Raw genomic sequence first — 19,346 nt, 5'->3', positions numbered from 1 at the left:
GATGAGCACCACTGCTCTCTGCATGTAGCTACACTAAGGCGGAAGGCGTGCCCTTACCACATTAGCCAACACGCGTCACTAGCACACAGGAAATCCTGGGATAGACAAGGCCATTTGCAATTTTCACGTATGATAGCACGTTGAGGTGAACATCTGGGGAAACCTGTTAAAAGGGCTCCATAACAAAGGGCAGGGCTAACGAAGTCAAGCCACAGACAAACATTAACAATCTCTCAACATTTCTCCTTTCAGCCAAGGAGCTCACAAGCCCTTTACAGACATTAGTTAACCCTCACAATATCCTTGAGAGGCACTGGCAGATATTAGCTCCATTTTACAGATGGCAAAGCCACAGCAAAGGGAAAAGTATCCAGGGAGATGCCCTTGACTCACTCACCTTAGCAGCGGGTAACAGAAACAGGAGAGCCATAGGATGTCCGTGGTGCTCAGAATGGGCGGCAGCTGTACCAGGCAGGACAGGAACTGAACAAAGAACCATCACAGAGAAAGGCATGATCAGCAAGAGGACTGGGAGAGCAACCACACCCCCACCTGCTTTACCTTGTGCCCCACCCCGGTAAGCGCAGGGACAGGCTGGATACTGCAGAGCCTGGATTACTTTGGAGATGCGCTGCAAAGCCCTGCCTGCTGCTCTGGACTGCATGGTGGCAGAGGCTAGAGACGGTCTTCTCTGGGAACAGCAGTGCCTACCCAAGTCCCCAGGCTACAAACACAGGGCAAGAGGGGGCCAAAGAACATTCCCGGCAAGAGGTTAGTTAAAACCCTGCCTACAGTGGAGAGGCAGTCTAGGCCAGGAAGCAACCAGAGTCTTATCATGGCTAGCATAGTAACTGCCCTCATCAAAGAGTGAACATAATCCTATTCATGAACAATCAGCAATGCGTGTAACTGAAACAAGTGTATTGGATACACAGGGTCCCAACCATAGGAGATGTGTAAACCCTGGAGAATGCCAGACCCCACCCTTCCAGGCTGACCCACCCAATTGGGCTACATCCTCACATACCCCCAGCTTTCCTCCCCTAAACCCCGCGAGGGTGGGGGCCTCACCTGAATGACCACCAGAGTCAGCTGGCACTGCAGCAAGAAGAGGAAACACTTGCGGATCCCGTACGTCGCATGCCTGGCCTGCAAGGAAGCACAAGCCCCCACAGGGCAATCACTGGGAGGGTACCTGCAGCAAGGAGCCCAAAGGGAGCTTATACTCACTTCACATGAAACATCCATGTAGTGATGACCTCGACCCCCCAGGAAATATTTTGGGTGGTTGAGGCAGAGTCTCTGGCTAGTATGGGGATGGTGGGACAGGAGAGGAGAGGGTCTCCAGCTCAGCTATGGAGGATGGTAGGGGTGGAGGTGCAGAATAAAGCCTGGACCTGAACCTCTGCAAACATCTTTGCCTTTCCAGGTTTAATGCTAACTTTGCAGTAAAGGCTTTTCTGCCTGGAGAGCTCCATAAGCACGTTCCTTACTCATTTTACTAAAGTCAGAATCCTGGTGCCACAACGCACTCCCTCCTCCCATTGTCCTGCTGCATCTTTGAGTAGCAGAGCTTTTACACCTGTCAGAGAACTCACTTCAAGGTCTCACCATAGACCCAAGACTATTTGCTGTGACATTCTCATGCTGACTGCCTGGCTCTCCCATGTCTGACATGCTTCACTGGAAAGGGAGAAGTCAGGTAGAATAATATCTCCTTGATGCTGGCCAAGCTGGGTATCAGCAGAGAGTGCTATGGATGTCGTTCACAAAGGGGCTGAAGAAGCTGAATGGGAGGCAGCACCACTGCTAAAATGGCCACATAAGACTCCTGCTTTGCTCTCCATGACAGACAGGTAGGATTATTAGGACTGGAAATCTTTACAGTCAGGCTGTGATTTTGGATGAATAGACAGACCATCGGCGAACCAAAGGGGGAATGTAGCAGACTCACCTGTTCTATAAGTCGGATGATACTGATGCTCTCTTCCTGGTGGAAGGATAAGGAGCAGGGCAAGCTGTTGAGCTGGCCTGAGAGCTGCAGGGGTGTAAGGTCATCTGAGACTTGTGTCATGTTAGTGCTTGTGGCGTAGCCAAAAGTCTCCCAGGAGCAGCGGGATGGATAGAGGGGATCCAGCGCTATGCTGCACAAACAACAGTGCAATGGTAAGGCAAGGCACCACCGCATGCGGAGAAAACCATGCTTACACTAAAGATCAAGTACACAACATGTATCCACAGCATATGTAATGTGTGAATATACATCACCTATGGCTCCCTGTGAGAATTTCAAAAGCACCTAATGGATTTTGGAGCACAAGTCCCACCTTCTTTCAATTAACACCAAGATTTTCAGAAGTGACTCAGGATTTTGGGTGCCTCAGTTCTGGGGACCCAATCTGAGGGCCCAGGGTTGTAAGAGATGGGTGCCCAGCACTTCATAAAAATCAGGCTCCTTGATGGGGTCTCATGTGATGACCCAAAATCACTTGTCAACTCTGAAACATCTTGACCTCAGTCTACAATTGATCTGACTAATCATCATGGGAGGCGGATCAGCCAATGACAAATGCAGTCTTACACTCTCAGTTTAACAGCCTGACGCTCGAGGAATCTTTGGTCAATCTTTTATCAACAGTGCAAGAAGTAATACCAATCTATTCATTGGTAATGCAATGGGCTGCAAAATGCACAAGTAATGCAAAGCGCACTCTTTGAAAGGATCCTTGATACTATAAAATTTCCAACCTGCGCAAAGCAGACAGGAAGTAATACCGATACACTGCTGCCAAAAACGACTCTCACAGGTTCAACAAGTTTACAGAAACAAAGGAGTAGATAAAATGTTGTAATTTTACCTTGGAGACATTATGGTATCTGCATGAAAGGAATTGGTGTGGCAAGAAAACTGATATAAAAACAAGGTACATCATTATTTTTCAGAATGATGGTAGTAAATTTTACCCTGTATTTGTAGTTTTTAAAACAGTGTGCTCCTAAGTCCTTTAGGCTCTTTTTAAAAAGTATCCCTTCGATCTCTAACAAATATTTAACATGTATATATCCTCTGGAACACACAGAAATCTGGCCTCAATTTAGACAGAACATTTATATGCAGACACCCAGCTGAGCACATGCATCTATTTTTGCAGCATTTACACAGAAAGCTCCCCAGTTTTTTGTAAAACACATGTGCAAAAGTAAGCATACATCTCCCAAGTGCACAAGTATGGAAATTTCCACAGACGAGCCTGCCTTGTATAGTGTAGGTCAGGTGCTTTCCACACATACCTTTAAAAAAGTGGGTCCAACTCCCCTTCCAAATAATTTATTCCCACAAACTAAGATACACTATTAAATTGACTAGTATCATTGCCAGGAGACATGAACAATCACCCCACCCCAAGATAGGTGGTTTCAAAAACCTCTCATGGAAGAAAAAACAGGCTGGTGCTAATGGAATACACCAACTGTGAGCAGTGCAATCCGCTGTTTCCTCAGACACACGTGCAGCGCTGTGTTGCCGACCACCAGCCAGTTTGAGGAGTTCAGACCCGGCTTTCCCACCTGATGTCACTCTGCAGGAAGAGGCAGCTGTTCCGCAGGTTCGCAGAGCTCCCCAGACAGCAGGTCACCTCTCCATACTCCTGCATGATCTTGATCATCTCGCACATGGCTGCGAGAGAATGACAAAGAGAGACTTAATGCCTTACCGTACCATGGACAAACACTGGCACAGCAGCATTTTAAATCTCCTCTCACCCTGATTTCATTTCTGGAGACAAACAATCAAACCTGTTAAAGGTTACCAGATCAATACACCTCCAGACTGCTCTTTGGAACAGAGTCCCTCAGACAACAAAGGCTAAGCCCATCAGCTTTTTGACCTTAAAAATATATGATTTGAGGTTAAAAGATATTGCCCTTCACATTTACTAGGAATTCCCCAATGAATTATAAACCAACATCAAGAACAGACCCTCCAGAACAGATCTCAGAAGCCTTATTTTAACTGTCCAAACAAACCCCTCTTCTTCCCACACTGTGTTCCCCCACCAGGAAGCTCTATGATCTAGCCTCCAATAAAGGGAAGGCAAAAATCATCCTCTCACTTCACTAAACAGTCTAGTCATTTCAGGACAGGGGTATGCAATCCAATCCTAGCTCAGCCTATGCCTTTGGAAAGAAATAACTGTTCTCCTGGCACCTTATGCACCTGCCCGTGGAGGGAAGGGGTGGAATTCTGATCCAGAGCTGCTCCAGTGCCATTTGAACCTTTGCCTCTTCTGCCTGGGGCACTGTTCCTTGAGATTGCAATTAACACGGACTTGGCCGTGGAGCACAAAGGCCTTGTTAAAAAATGTCTGGGAAATCATTTAAAATAAGGATTTTATAGAGACTTTCATGCAAGATTGAGTCACTTTACCCACATTCACAAGGAGCTTTATCCACATTTTACAGATGAAGGAACTAAGGCACTGAGAGGGGAAGTGATATAAAAAAAGTCATGCATAAAGCTAGTGGCAGTCAGGTAGTCCAGTAATAGCACCTAGCATAGTAGGAAATGACTTCTACGAAGTGATTTCTGAGCCATGTAAGGAAATGATCACTGGCCCTCAGGATCTGGCCCTCAGCACATAAGACTGCAATGGAGGCTCATCCACCCAGAATTCCCCTCCCAGTTTGCTACAGGGTCTCCCCACCCCTCCATGCTCTCATGACCCACAGCAACTATCTGGAAATGTTTGGCAGCTGATGTGTGGGACAGGCCCAGTCCAGCGGTCACTTACTCTCTGAGGTGCAATCGGTAAACAGGGGCACCAGCAAAGGCACGTTGTCAATGTTCTGCAGGTGAGGTCTCACCTGGTGGATCCCTCGAGGAAGTTTGGCCTTTAGAGAAAGAAGAGTGAGATTAAGATGGGAGGAGAAAATTGTAAATTAATATCAAGGTGGTGAATACAGCCCCCCAACTCCTGCACTCAAATCTCTGTGGGGCAAGATTCCTGCGATTGCAGGATCGAGCATAAGTTGCTGTCTATCCACTGTGGAGAGAGCTTGGCTTTCCTAAGAGAGTATAAAACAAGGCTCCCGCTGAAGTGTTATTTTGCAGTTCACATGCTGATTGGCCCATGCTCTCCCCCATGATTTGCTATTTGCCCTTTGCAGGTGCAGCATGACCCAACAGTGGTCAGGGATTTAACTAGCGTTTGACCATCCAGCCAGAACACTAGTTCAGACACTGCATTAGGAAGAGACTGAATCCTTCAATTCAACCTGGAACACCAGACCAGGAAAACCAACTGAGTGAAGAGTGCTGCTGCTGCTGGAGCTAGCCTTCCTGGGCAAGAGAGAGAGAGAGAGAGAGAGAGAGGTTGTTTGATGCAGCGGGAGGGAGAAATGAACATGAAAAAAGGAATGAGGGGGAATGGCTCCAGCGGGAGGAAGGGGATATAGACTGAGCCAGTGAGAGAAGGGTACTTCCCCCAGGCGAGTTTTTGCATGTCCGAAGGCCAAGCTCTTTGGGACTCTCCTAGTGTGTGAGCTGTCTTCTAGTGTGTGAGTGCGTGGGGAGTTGGGGTGGGGGGGGGATGGTGGGGAGAAGGGGGAGGTATTTCATCCGCAACCCTGCTGAAATTTAAGAAGATAAGTTTTCTTTTTCTAAATAGCGGCCTACAGGAGTGGTTTTAAATTTGTGTCTCTACGAGGCCAATAGAAGCTACGTGCCATCTCCCAGACTTATGAGAGCCATCAGGCCTTCTGCTGCAGAGGAGCAGCATTTCCAAGTCATTGATCTGCTACGACAGCCTGCTCTGCCCAAGATTGGGAGAGGGGAGAAGTGTTTTCTGCCAGCACAGATCACCACCCACTCCCCCCCACATATACTTGGAAGAGGAAGGGTAGGGAATCCAGACGGAAAGAGACAAGCCTTGTTTCTCCTCACATCCTCCTGAGCAGTTCTGTGTATGGTCATCTCAACTCCTTAATCACCTAGCACTCTTAAACCTTCTCACTGAAGAAGGAAGAAGAGCTTACAAAGGGGCAAAACTGAACTACTTAGTGCTGGGGGTTGTGCAGATCCTTGATGTGAAGCTGGGAAGAATCAAGAGACACAACACAAACCAATTAACAAACAAGGCTTACTTGAGTCTGGTGCTCCTGGAAAGCACCGAGGTGTTGTTCTTAACCAGAGAGTCAGTGTGGTGTGGAAAAGGAAAGATACACTCACCCTGTTGCAGTCCTCCAAGAAGCTGGGGATATCACTGTCTGTTGGCTGAAAGCTGATGAGATCCAAGTGCCCTTCCTCTTCCATCAGCAGCAGGCCTTCCACATCATCTCGAGAGACTGAAGCGGAGAGAAAGGCAACAGTAAAAATAAGCACAGCCCTGTCTACACTGCACCATTTCCAGCCACATGCCCCTGCAACACACACAGCACCTTCACGTGGAACTGTGGAAGCCTGGAAACACAAGCCCTGATTTTCTAGGTTAGCTGCAGTCAGATCCCACTCAATTGTTTCCTAAAATAAAATATTTTTAAATGACTAATCTGCTCAGAGGCAGATGCATGAGCCTAGTCTCTTTAATCTTTTGATACATGATCGCTCTTCTGGCTCTGCTTCCTTTCTCCTCTTCTGGGGAGAGACTGGAGAAATCACATCTAAAGTGAGGAAGAAGAGCAACTTTCAGTCAAGAGACAGACTCACGGGATAAGTCCAACACTGAAAAAAAACCAAAAACCACACCACTCTGCGACATTGAGTCTCAGAGCCTAGGTCAACTGACTCAGGCTTGCGCTATGGGGCTAAAAATAGCAGTGTAGACATTCCTGCTCTGGCTTTGAGACCCACGCCCCTCACCAGGTTCCAGAGCCTGAATTCCAGCCTGAGTAGGAACACCTACATTACTATTTTTAGCCCCACACCGCAAGCCTCACTCAGTCAACCTGGGCTCAAACATGCCCTCAACAACTACATCCAGGCTATAGCAAAAACTGGACCTGCCAATGCACACCTCCACAGTAGGCTATTGCATACACTATTATGATAGTTACGTGCACAACAGTGTGTGTGCACCCGGCTCCCATGATTGTGCATGCAACTGCAGTAAGCATGTGCACAAATCAGCAGTTTGATTCCTAAACGGCCCCGTGAGTGCCAGAATTACCCTGACTGCACGGTACTCACACACACAGTCAGGTTTGGTCTCACAGGTCTAACAAGTCAGGGCTAGATTAAGTACAGGGTTAAACAGGCCAGTCTTGGAAACAGTGAGGACCATTTGAGTAGCTTCCTAAGACCACAGTAGCGTATTTTCTTCAGGGCTATCAGTGTAGGTTTCACTGTGTTATGTACTTTTATACATGTGCTGAAGGGAGAAACTGGACAGCTCATCCTTACCAGATTCCTGGTTTCATCCTTCAGTGGGAGCCACCTAGTCACATCCCCTAACTGGCAGCTGTGGCGAGAAGCCACGGAGTCACAGCAACCGGAGCATCCTATCTTGCTTACCATACACCACATTCATTAGCTACAGGCAGATACACCCTGCCTCTGAATCATACAACCACCTTTCCTAAAGGGAAAAATCTCTCACCCTGATTCAGGTCATCATGCAAAGAACCTGCATGGCTCGGGCTGGAGGGAGGAATCTCTGACCCGGGCACATCTCCGTTGGGTGTTAAGGATATGTGGCAGTTCCAGCCAGTCTCAAGACCCATCTTTTCAGCAAAGACCTGGGGGAGAGCACACAAGATTTTACAGAGCTGATGCAGGGACCAGTGCTTTGGGGTCAGTACCTACAGATGCCCCCTGACAAGCATATGCCACTGAGACCTATTAGGCAGCTGGGTAGGGTTACTCTCAGATTGTATGGGGATGAACTCTTCAGTCAGTCAAGGCAGGGGCCATGCAAGTTCAGAAAGGGATACAGCAGAGGTGTAGCCTACCTTGCTCTTGAGCTCATCTTCCAGGGAAAAGTAGACAAAACGAATACAGGCACTGACCAGCCCATCAATGAGGCGGACAATGTCAAGTCGGGCCTGGTACTGGGACGAGACCATTCCCATGAAGATCTGGCCACTCAGAGCCTGAATACAATCCTCCTTCTCCATCACTTCCCCGATCCCTTCTTCAGACATGCAAGCAACACGCAATCACATTGAGACACAAACAACCACACGTGTGTGCGCACACAGACACAGATTACGAGACATGACCACGTGGAGACAGGCACCCATATGAACAGAAATATGCAGACACACATGTACAGATGGACAGGTGGATAGACACCCATTTACCCAAACACACACAGTCACCAAAGGAGTTTCAAACACCCCAACATACAGCCGAGAACACAGTGCAAAAACACACACAGCATGGGAAGGAAGAAAATAAAACAAAGAATGCTAGTCAGTTACAAGAAAGGGGTGGGGAGGGCACAGTACATGTGCTGCATAATGTACACATATGCATTTTAAATACATCATACTATGCTTAAACAACACAGCAAGTGTCTGGTGGAAGTGGACAGCCATGAAACTGAAGGGGAGTTGATCTCAAGTAATTGGATCAAACAAGTTCTCTCTAGGGACGCTGTAGTGGCTCCAGAAAGACCTGTTAAGGATTTAGACTGACAGGATTCCTTCACCAGATCAGGCTGTGATTAACGTGACCTTGATGCGGTACACAGTAAGGGATCCTGGTGTAGCATGAGAAATTGTACAATGAAACATTGTATAATCGCTAATTATGCCTCCCAACTCCCATGTGAAGCCATGTTACCTCATTTTACAGAATGGGGAACTGAGGCACATCGGGGTTAGCGCCGCAGTTTTCCAAAGGAATCAAAGGGAATTAGGCACTTCCTGACTCCTTTGAAAAACCCATCATAAGTAACTTGCATAAGACTGCACAGATGCAAAGTCAGGAACAGAACATAAAGAGTCCTGAGTCTCAGTCCCCTGCTTTAATAAATTAGACCACCCTCAAGTGTAACTATTATCTTACAAATTTAGGTAATTTTATGATAGAAATACACTTGCCAGCAGCATAAGTAATTATTTCCCTTTAAGGGAATGCTTAGATCTCAATTTCCAACCACTGCTTTGGAGAGCAAAGCTGCTACAGCTTTAGACCGATTGGGAACTAGAGACCCAGCTCAACAATACATCCCACAAGAGGAGGAGAGAGACGTACCATCAGAACTCCAGCTGTTCCTTCTGCTGCTCTGTTTGATGGGTGTAGTCCCAGGAAGGTCACAGGATGTGAAGATGGCATTCTGTCCAGGGACCTGCACCAGTTCTATGCACTTGCCATTGAGCTGGGAGGACAAGGCACAGTGCATTGGCTTGTACGCAAAGGCAGAGCAATAGCCTGAGAGACATGCTCGCTGGTAGAAATCCAACACTTTCTTCCTACATGGAAGACACAAGATAATACCAAAAGCTATCAGAGGCATGCTGCCATTCTGACACCAGTATAACCTCTGGGAGCTCAGGGCTGGAGGAAATCACCAATGCAAGTTTCCTGGACCACTCCCTGTAAGTTTGTTTCTAACACTGATCAGAGACTGGTCTAAAGAGACCATTCCTTATAGCTTGTAGCCTTTGAGCTACAGCCACTAGAGGGAGACCTGAGCGTCTGAGCATCCTGTAAGGGGCAGCGATGCACCCACACAGCGGGTGAACAGACAAACTAATGTAGCATATTTGTGATGGAATTGGAGCTGCCTGTGATCATTTATGAACACTAGATGTGTCATGCAGTTGTCTGATTATTGCCAGGGGGTTCCTTGAGTACTTTGGGTTAATTCACCAGCAAGGCTGTTTACTTGTGGGTAGGAAGAGGGCAATAGGCCAGATAACACTTATCAGCAAACAGGGGGTGGACAATGCTGGAGCCATTGGCTGTGATGCAGACCTCACTGAACAGGTTTCCCCAGGCAGATCTCAGCCCCTGTCAGGGGCACAGGGAGATCAGAGGACTCATGGGGGTTTAAAGACACACACTTCTCAAGGGAGAGACGGGGCTTCTGAGTAAATGTGAACCCAAACTTCAGAGGTCAGAGGGATCTGGGGTAAGATAGGCCCACCCAGGCTTTCAGCTCAGATAGATATGCATACAGACAACTTAGTGTTTTAAAAACCCATTTCTCATGTTACGCTGTGCTCCACTGTTAAGATTAAACAATACATTGTTTTAAGAAGACGGTTTTGGGTCACACTACTCATCACTGGTCACAGCTCCTGAAGGAAAGAACAGCAGAGAGCTGAATGCAGTTGCACCTGCTGAGCAATCATGGTTGGCACACACCCATACAGGATGCTGTAGCATCACAGGATTCTACCCCGGAAGGCAAAGGCTCAAGACCTAAGAACTGGAAGGCGTGCACTCAGAGAGAAAGGAACGAGAGGTGCAGCTAGAATGGAACCCTGACAATATTATATAGATTTGCAAGGTGCAGTGATACAAAGCCAATGCAAGTTGAACAAAGAGCCCCCCATCATAGTACACCAGTGGTGCAGTTCCAAACAGCTGCGTTTAAAGGCAGATTGTCAACACGCAGTCATTGGAGTAGCTTAAAATTCCATGCTTGTTTTGAATTTGTAGTGGTAACATTAGGCTGGTCCAGAACTACTCAACACAGAGTTTTTAATCAATGCCTCGTAAAAGAAATATTCAAAAAAGTAACAGGTCTTAATGCCTGAAAATAGCAAGAGACACTAGCACAATGTAATGCAGGCCAACAAAACAAATCAGGACTGATCTGTCAAATGACAAAAGGTGACAATAATGGCATAGGGAGCATCAAATCCACCCCAGCAAGATACCACTAATAGCTGGAATGTACCACTCCTTGTATGCAGATATAGGACTTCCCAGAGATAACCAAACAAAATCCTATTGCTACCATCACTGAACTTGCTTAGGATTCTCGGGCATACTTTACAGTAAGGTTCCATTTATAAACAAATTATAAAGGGTTTATAAATGATGAACAAAAGTCTTAATAAAGGGTTGGTAAATTGTTAGAGTCCAACGGATCAATAGATTGCTTATAACCATGTAACCCCTTTTAACGATGTGCTTATAACCAACTACAGACAACTCACATTTATAACATGCTTATAACAGCTATTTATCATTTATAAATAGCTTATAAAGTATTGTTATGTGGAGCCTTAATATAAACATAATTCTCTCCAGTAATTAATTTTAAACCAGTAACTCCTGTATGTCAATGAGGTAAGGCCACCCACCTGTCAGAGCCGGAGAGGGGGTAGATATCAGCACCATCCCAAAAGTCTGTGCAGGCCTCAAGAATGATGTCAGCTGTCCCGTGAGAAAGCATCTGCTCAGTGCCTAGGGAGAAAATGGGAAGGTGTCTCACCTGTACATTCCCAGCCAAGGGATTTAATTCCAATGGCTTGTTTGACAGTTAAAAACTACAGAGTATCCCACAATAAGACAGAACATCCTGATCTGCCCAATACATCCCCACTGGCCATGTCAAGAATGTGTCAGCCACAGAGACTGTTCAAGAGGAGATGATGTATGTTTGGCTGCTCTTTGCCTGGCTATAAGTTAACTGAGCTAGTGGTAAATTGTGGACCAGGTAGCCAGTTCCAGTACCTCTCCCCTTACATTGCAATGATCTTTCTCCTGCAGAAAAGTGAGGACCAGGTTGCTTCTGTATCCAGTACCCCTCCAAATCAGGGTATAACCAGGAGTAATGGAGTCATGAGATGAAACTAAGTAAAGAGAAATTTGAGTTGAATAGCAGGGGATAATTTAACAGTGAAAGCCTGTTAATAGACTGGAGTCTATTAGATTGGAGGCAGCATGGACTAGAGGTTAAGGGCATAGGACTGGGACTCAGGAGACCTGGGTGTTCTATTCACTGGCCTGGCAAGTCACTTCACCTCCCTGTGCCTCAGATAAGGATAGTGACCTCCTTTGTAAAGCACTTTCAGATCTACTGATAAAAAGCACTGGATAAGAGTGAGGTATTATTATCATCAGCACTATTCCACAGAAGAAGTTGGGTGATTAACGGTCATTGCCTGGGGCATTTAAAACGAGGCTGGACGAAAGCTCTAGAAGACATACTGCAGAGAACAACCCCTCACACTGACCAGAAGAGGAGCCAAGATTCCTTAATGTCCATGATCTTTTAGGTCTTTCCATCTTTTCCAATTCTATGATACTTTAAGGCTGAACAATAACCTGTAACTCATCCTGCTGGGCCTGGGTGTTCCAGGGTGTCTCAGATCATCATGTGATTTTCACTTATCTGGTACAAGACCAGGGCATGGTAGGTAGATCAGAAGTCAAGGATGGAGGGGCTGCCTTCCCTCCAGAGTTCCTATCTCTCATTATCTCATGTGGAAACATTAACATTACATGCACGTAGCATTCACTGTCAAGGTTAATTTGATTCCCTCCTCCAGCTGCTCTGTGACTGCCCCCAATGGTTTCAAAGCTGATCTAAAGAGAGAAAAAAATGACTTCCAAAAAGCGAGTCCAAAGACTTCTTGCAGGCATTGCTGCTGAGTGCAGACACTCATGCTAGCCAATGAGGTCAAGAGCCAAGAATATCTGTTCATGCAAATCAGGCAGGGGACCTTCATGAATACTTGAGGATTTTCCAAAACATACCAGCTCTCTGCTTTGTACTAAAAATAGACACCACAGGCTGAATTTATCAGCATAACAAACATCTGAACGCAATAGGAGCAGAATGTGAAAGAGGCTGCTTGTTAGAGGAACACAATGGACAGCTCGTGTGAGGTTTGGGTTAATTTTACTGTAAAAACCTTATATCCTCACCATAGTGGCTGTACGGTCAGATAGCCTCTGCTGTGAACAAAAGGGCAGGAGATTCCAGCTGACCCCTGCAAAGTCCATGCCTGGTATACAGAGTAGGAACTGGTGGGCGAACACACACAGCAGCAGCTACACTTCTGCTTTCCATCCTACATAGTTTCTGTTCAGCATCAACAGCACCTTGCACAGCCCACCCTGCTGGCACTCTGTAGAAGTTAATGCCAGCGACACAGTTCATGTACCACTCCAATCCGTGCTGTGGTGGCATTGATTCCAATGTCATTGATGGCACTGTGAGCTAAACCTGCCCAAAACTGGGATTAGTAAATCACAAGGTTAGTAACAGAAATGGGATTCTGCTAAACCAGGGGCCATTGTTCACTCTGGCTTTTCCCCTACAATCCTCACCTAAGCCACAAATCAACATCCATGTAATACTCACAGCCTATGCCTTACACAAACCTCTCCAGGGACCAGAAATAGAACCTACAAAGACATACAGATCAGATGCCTCATGGCACAAGGAAACAACTAAAAAAAACCCTAGGCTATAACTCTAGGTAAATTAACAACCTGACCTGGGAACATGGCTATTAGCTAATGAGCAGTGGGATCGTTTAGAAATGGCTAAGGATGAGTATTAAACACTGTGACTGTTCAGTATTTACATGTATGCCCTGCCAAATTACGCTGATTTACAAAGCATGAGACTCCTCACTAGGCTCCTGGCAGTAAACTGGGTAAAATCCCTGCTCCCACCGGTACTGGGGGTGGGAGAGGAGGTGCTCCTGGTGGCTGGCTGTAGTCAATACTGAATTCATGCTATTTTCTTCTCGGGCTAGAGATAGAGGCTAACTGAGCAGCAGTGAGTCTGCTCAAGTGAGCCAGATCACTCTTTGCATTGGATATGGGCTGGTGTTAAAACTCTTCCTAAACAAAAGGTTCCCAGCAGCAATCCCAACCTCCAGCACTGGTGCAGCAATCAAAATAAGACTATGCAAAAATTAAGATTTTTAACTACAACAAGGGAAGATGGAGGCAGTACAGGCCATTGGGTCATTTCACTCCAGAAGCATGTGAATCCTTACTCACCTCCAGTTACTATGGATTTGGGGTGAAAAATGTCAGATTAACAGGGACATATTTCACTAAACAAGACAAGGGAATCTAGAGATGGGTTATGTACTATTTCTGCTCAGGGTACATAATTTACTACCTGTCCACCTTTGGTTTCCTTACAGAGGTCTCATTATGGTGTATGGATTCAAACATTCATTCCAAGATTTTTAAAGCCAAAAGGGGCCATTATGATCTAGTCTGACCCCCTGCATAACACAGTCCAGAGAATTTCACCCAGTAATTCCTGCACCAAGCTCATAATTTCTGGTTGACCTAGAGCGTAATTTTAGAAAGCCATACAACCTTGATTTAAAGGCTTCAAGTGATGAACAATCTACCACATCCTTAAGTAAATTATTCCAATGGTTAATTACCCTCACTGTTAACATTCTTCTTACAGTTCATTCTAGACAGCATTATTACGGTCACACACACACACACACGCATATCTGAACCCTCTAGGAAAAAAAACTTTTAAAACTTAGGAAATGAAGTTAGAATGAGGCAAGATTAAAGGTAGTTCCCTATATTGAGAATCCCAGCAGTCAACTCTGACCACCACATTTCAAAGCCTTTCCTATAAAGACAAGATGACAGCAACTGGAACAAATATAAAAAAAATCTTCCCAGGTCAAGGTGTGAGATTAACTGCTGGACAGAAGGATATGGTTTACCCCCAGGGACTTTCAACTCTGTACAGTATTGATTTCACTGGGACAACAAAGTCTGTGCATAGACAAACAGGAAACTCCTCTTGTTCTGCTTTTCCAGGACACAGACACACAAAAGATCATTAATACGTTGGATATAACATTAGCCAGAACCAAATTACAAAGGTTACTCACAATCCTCATGCTTCTGGGAAGAGCTGGTCACACACTAGGGTCAGGAAGAAATTCCTCCCAACATGTTATAGCACTACACAGTGACGTGTGTTACCAAGAAGTTTACAGCTTCCTCTTTAGCAGTTGGTATTGGCTGCAGGTAGACACAGGATATCAGTCTAGAGCAGGGGTGGGCAAACTTTTTGGCTCGAGGGCCACATCTGGGTATGGAAATTGTATAGCGAGCCATGAATGCTCACAAACTGGGAGTTGGGGTGCAGGAGGGCATGAGGGCTCCAGCAGGGGGGGCGGGCTCTGGGGTGGGGTTGGGGATGAGGAGTTGGGGGTGTAGGAGGGTGCTCCGGGCTGGGACTGAGCGGTTCAGAGGGTGGGAGGAGGATCAGGGCTGGGGCAGGGGGTTAGAGCAGGGAGGGGGTCAGGCTCTGGGTGGCACTGATCTCAAGCAGCTCCCAGAAACAGCAGCATGTCCCCTCTCCAGCTCCTATGCAGAGGCATATCCAGGCAGCTCTGAGCGCTGCTCTGTGCACAGGCGCCACCCCTGCAGCTCCCATTGGCTGCAGTTCCCAGCCAATGGGATCTGCAGGGGTGGCGCTTGGGGTGGAGGCAGCATGCGGAGCCCCCTGGCTGCCCCTATGCGTAGGAGCTGGAGTGGGGACATGCCACTGCTTCCAGGAGCCGTTTGGAGTGGTGCAAGCCCCTGACCCCGCTCCCTGGTTGGAGCGCCGGAGCAGAGCAAGCCCCAGACCCCAATTCCCAGTGGGAGCTCGAGGGCTGGATTAAAACATCTGGAGGGCCAGATGTGGTCCCCAGGCCATAGTTTGCCCACCTCTGGTCTAGAGGGAGCCTTGGTCTGTTCTACTCTGGCAATTCCTAGGCTGTTTTTGAGACTTGCAAAATACTCCATTTCCCCTCCCCTACTATATCCAACACCTATACCCAAGAGAAGGGAGGCAGCCTTACTGGTGGTGGTGTCCTTAACAAAAAGGCTGATCATGTGACTCAAAGGTGGTCTCCTCTTGGTGATGGAAGAGAGTTTTCCCAGTACTGTCTCCTTCACCATCTCATCAGTCGGCAGGCGGTACAGGGCCAAGTGGTTCTCCTGCTTGAAAAGCTCTTTGGCTCCGGGTGTGAAACCTGAAACATGAATGTAAAGGGGAGAAAGATTAGACACAACCCAAAGTAAAATGGAGGAGATCTCACTTTGCTGCTCCCCTCCATCCCCTGGCTGCAGTCATTCTGATATCTTCCCAGCAACAGCATCCACCAGAAACCAAGCCAGTGACATTCTGTAGCCCCAGTGTGTGCTAACAGCCAGGGGACAGAGGTTACGCTTACCTAGCTGACTTGCCTGCATTCTACTATGTGCATACACTAAAATGCTTTGAGATCTACTGATGAGATGTGCTATATAAGAGCCAGATGATATTATTAGTGGAGTCCTTAGCACTCCTGATTCATTTAAGAGAAGGAGAGCAATTTAGAAGAACAAGCATAGGACAAGAGGTCAGAAACTCTCAAATGTTAATTCTGGCTCTGCCACTGACTCATTGTGTGACCTAGGACAAGTCATTTAACATTCCTGTGCCTCACTCTTAAATGGGGACATTGATACTTATCTACCTCACAAGAGTGGGATGCGGATTATGAAGTACTGAAGATGTGAAGTGCTACATATTACTTCTGGCTAACCACTGCCAGTTTCTCTGTAATACACAAGCCTAAACATTCGCACTGACAAAGACATCAGAGGAGCAATTTGTCCGTTCTTATTGGTCATTCTTTATCCACTGTGGGGCAAAAAGCTTCTTCATCAGCTCTGCTGCTGTCCATAACACTGAAGGATTTGAACTAGAACTTTACCAAATTTAGCTTGTGTTGGCTGGGAAAACTCTTAGCCATGAATGTCACTCAATGACTGTAGCACCGTGTCTGAACCTGTCTGCGGTGAACTCTCCAATGACACTGGCAACAAGTCTGATGTCAAACCTCTGAGCATTGACCCAAAGAGAAAAGATCAGAGTCAGATCTGAACTCCAGCTTTCCAACTAACAAAGAGGTACCATTCTGGTACTCTCCCAGTATTCAGCTGGCTCAGTAAGACTACCATGAAGACTACCAGCTACCATTTCTCAGCTGTCTCCTTGTTTGGTTCTTCCTTACCTATTAGCCTGGCAAACTCACAGAGCCCCCAGGGCACATGGACAGGCAGCACGGCATTGTGGGTCTCCTGGAGGGCAATGTTGCAGAGGTGGTCAGAGAAGCGGCATAGGCGCTCCGTCACACTGGCATTGCAGAGGTTGAGCAGCACATTCAAGCCCAGAGGCTTCAGGGAAGTTAGGTGCATCTGCCAGTTGGAGTCGTCGAACTGGATACAGGAGGGGTTCTGCTGGTCCTGGGACAGGCTGAGCATTTTGAGGTGGTAGTCACACACGAAGTCTTCAGCCTCACAGGCCAGTCCCTCACTGTCACCGCCAGCCTGATCAGACATGCAAGAAAAACCTGGTTAGTTATAATGGAACGTAGTTGCTAGAGATGCTCCAATTCCCATCCCAAGCTAAGTATCCCTTAGCAGAAGAGAGAGTCCCAGATATAACAGGGAAGATTAACAGGCCATTGCTTCCTCCACTTATCAAAAGTAGCAGCTTCCTTAGTTCCACCGTCTGAGATTCTCCAGAGTAAAAACAATGTTTTTTAATGGTCTAAATTCTAAGGGAGGAAAATGAATGAGTATGTGATGAGGGAATGACTACTGTAAAGGGCCCGGGGGCTTTTCCAGGGAGATTAAACTACTTTCTAGTAACACATTTAGAAAAATAAATATTAAGTTCCTGATCCTTCCCACACTGAAATCTGTGGGAGTTTTACCATTGCCATAAGTGGGAGTATGAACAAACTCAGAAGATAACCAGGGAAAGAACTGTAGGATTGATTTTAAGATGACAGAAGTTTGAGGGATGGGGATGAAGTCTCCTAAGAAGAAGGTGGCATGTAACATTCCCTGAATGCACAAGAATATATCTGAGCGTCCTCATCATAGACACTAGCAACAGGTACCTCCTTTAGTTCTGTCCTTAAAAGAACCAATCCTTCCCAGGGGAAAGGGGCCTTCAGTAAAGAGAATGCTTTTCTTCTCTGGAAAAGGACATGCAGCCCATGCTAAAGGATGTGCAAGGGGAATGAAGTGAGATTCTTCCCTGATTCCTTCCCCTTACAATTCAGCAACTGAAACAGGCAACACTTGACAGAAACACCGACATTTCTTTGTGAGCCCTGCTTAAGCACCAAGCCCATTACCAGTCAGGTGACAGGGGCCAGGCATGAGTCTTTTATTGTACTGTAGACATACCATTAGGGTCATAATTTGTCACTAGAAGATACTATGCCCAACTTTCCCCTTGCTTACACTGGGGTAGTTCAGGAGTAACTCCACTAAAACCCATGGAGCTACAGTGATGTAAATTCAGAATAACAGAGCACAATCAGTACATATGAGTGGCCAGTATTACCAGTCAATTAGTATTTAATGAAAACTAAACTTTGTTAATTTGGCCTTGGGTTCTTTTGTTTTTGACTTCATGAAGTATTCACAATCTACTGCTGGTTTTGTGAACATAGTTATTATTATTTATTTGTATCATCATAGCACATGGGCCCTATATGTAGAATTATTCTACATCTACCATAAATGAACACTTGGCGTGCTACAGGTAAAGTATCCATTACTGGTATTCGGTATTCAAGGTCAGAAACTGGTCACCTGTTGCATGGTTTAGATTCTGGTCCCTGACTGACTAAGTAACATTTTTGATAGAAGACTATGGAATAATGCCTTTCTAATAGAATTCTTTGTCAGTTTCAGTATTTATGTATATTTCTTGACTGCCTGGTGATCAATCAAATACTCATGAATAATGAAAAGCAGTAACATATCAAATTTGAACCATGTGTTTAAAAAACTGTCTTCATCAATTGACCAGTTCTCTGGGATGCAGACCACGGATATTAGTCTATATCATGAATGATGTAAAGAAAGTGAATAGAGAAGTGTTATTTACCCCTTCACGTAACACACAAACCAGGGGTCAACCCAATGAAATTAATAGGCAGCAGGTTTAAAATAAATATAAGGAAATACTTCTTCATACAACACACAGTCAACCTGTGGAACTTGTTGCCAGGGGATGGTGCGAAGGCAAAGATATAACTGGGTTCAAAAAAGAAGTAGATAAGTTCATGGAGGACAGGTCCATCAGTGGTTGTTAGCCAAGATGGTCAGGGATGCAAACCCATGCTCTGGGTGTCCCTAAGCCTCTGACTGCTAGAAGTTGGGACTGGATGACAGGAGATGGATCACTTGATCAACTGCCCTGTTCTGTTTATTCCCTCTGAAGCACCTGGCACCAGCCACTATCGGAAGATACTGGGCTAGATGGTTGGACCCAGTGTGGCCGTTCCCATGTACCACACAGGCATGTCTGCCAGAGGTCTGACCCAAACCAGCAGTTAGTCTAGCAGAGAGCTAGCATCACTGGGATGCTGAAGAGGAGACTCCTCACAAC

General features: G+C 46.2%; 1 protein-coding gene across 8 annotated transcripts in view; it reads right to left on the bottom strand.

The window, feature by feature from the left end:
* TMEM94 (transmembrane protein 94) overlaps positions 1 to 19,346 on the bottom strand; it is a 99,548-nt gene that overhangs the window by 8,325 nt on the left and 71,877 nt on the right. For all 8 annotated transcript variants that reach the window (XM_073311868.1, XM_073311871.1, XM_073311872.1 and 5 more), the window contains 12 exons: positions 16,948 to 17,263; positions 15,748 to 15,921; positions 11,257 to 11,359; positions 9,194 to 9,411; positions 7,945 to 8,126; positions 7,593 to 7,731; positions 6,227 to 6,342; positions 4,791 to 4,890; positions 3,568 to 3,676; positions 1,955 to 2,144; positions 1,072 to 1,149; positions 398 to 483 (listed from right to left, as the gene is read on the bottom strand). In XM_073311868.1, coding sequence (XP_073167969.1) covers positions 398 to 483; positions 1,072 to 1,149; positions 1,955 to 2,144; positions 3,568 to 3,676; positions 4,791 to 4,890; positions 6,227 to 6,342; positions 7,593 to 7,731; positions 7,945 to 8,126; positions 9,194 to 9,411; positions 11,257 to 11,359; positions 15,748 to 15,921; positions 16,948 to 17,263 — 1,811 coding nt within the window. The remainder of the gene's footprint in view (positions 1 to 397; positions 484 to 1,071; positions 1,150 to 1,954; positions 2,145 to 3,567; positions 3,677 to 4,790; positions 4,891 to 6,226; positions 6,343 to 7,592; positions 7,732 to 7,944; positions 8,127 to 9,193; positions 9,412 to 11,256; positions 11,360 to 15,747; positions 15,922 to 16,947; positions 17,264 to 19,346) is intronic.

Source organism: Lepidochelys kempii, chromosome 14 (genome assembly GCF_965140265.1).
Source record: "Lepidochelys kempii isolate rLepKem1 chromosome 14, rLepKem1.hap2, whole genome shotgun sequence".
Lineage (NCBI taxonomy): Eukaryota > Metazoa > Chordata > Testudines > Cheloniidae > Lepidochelys > Lepidochelys kempii.
This window is presented reverse-complemented; position numbering and strand designations above follow the sequence as displayed.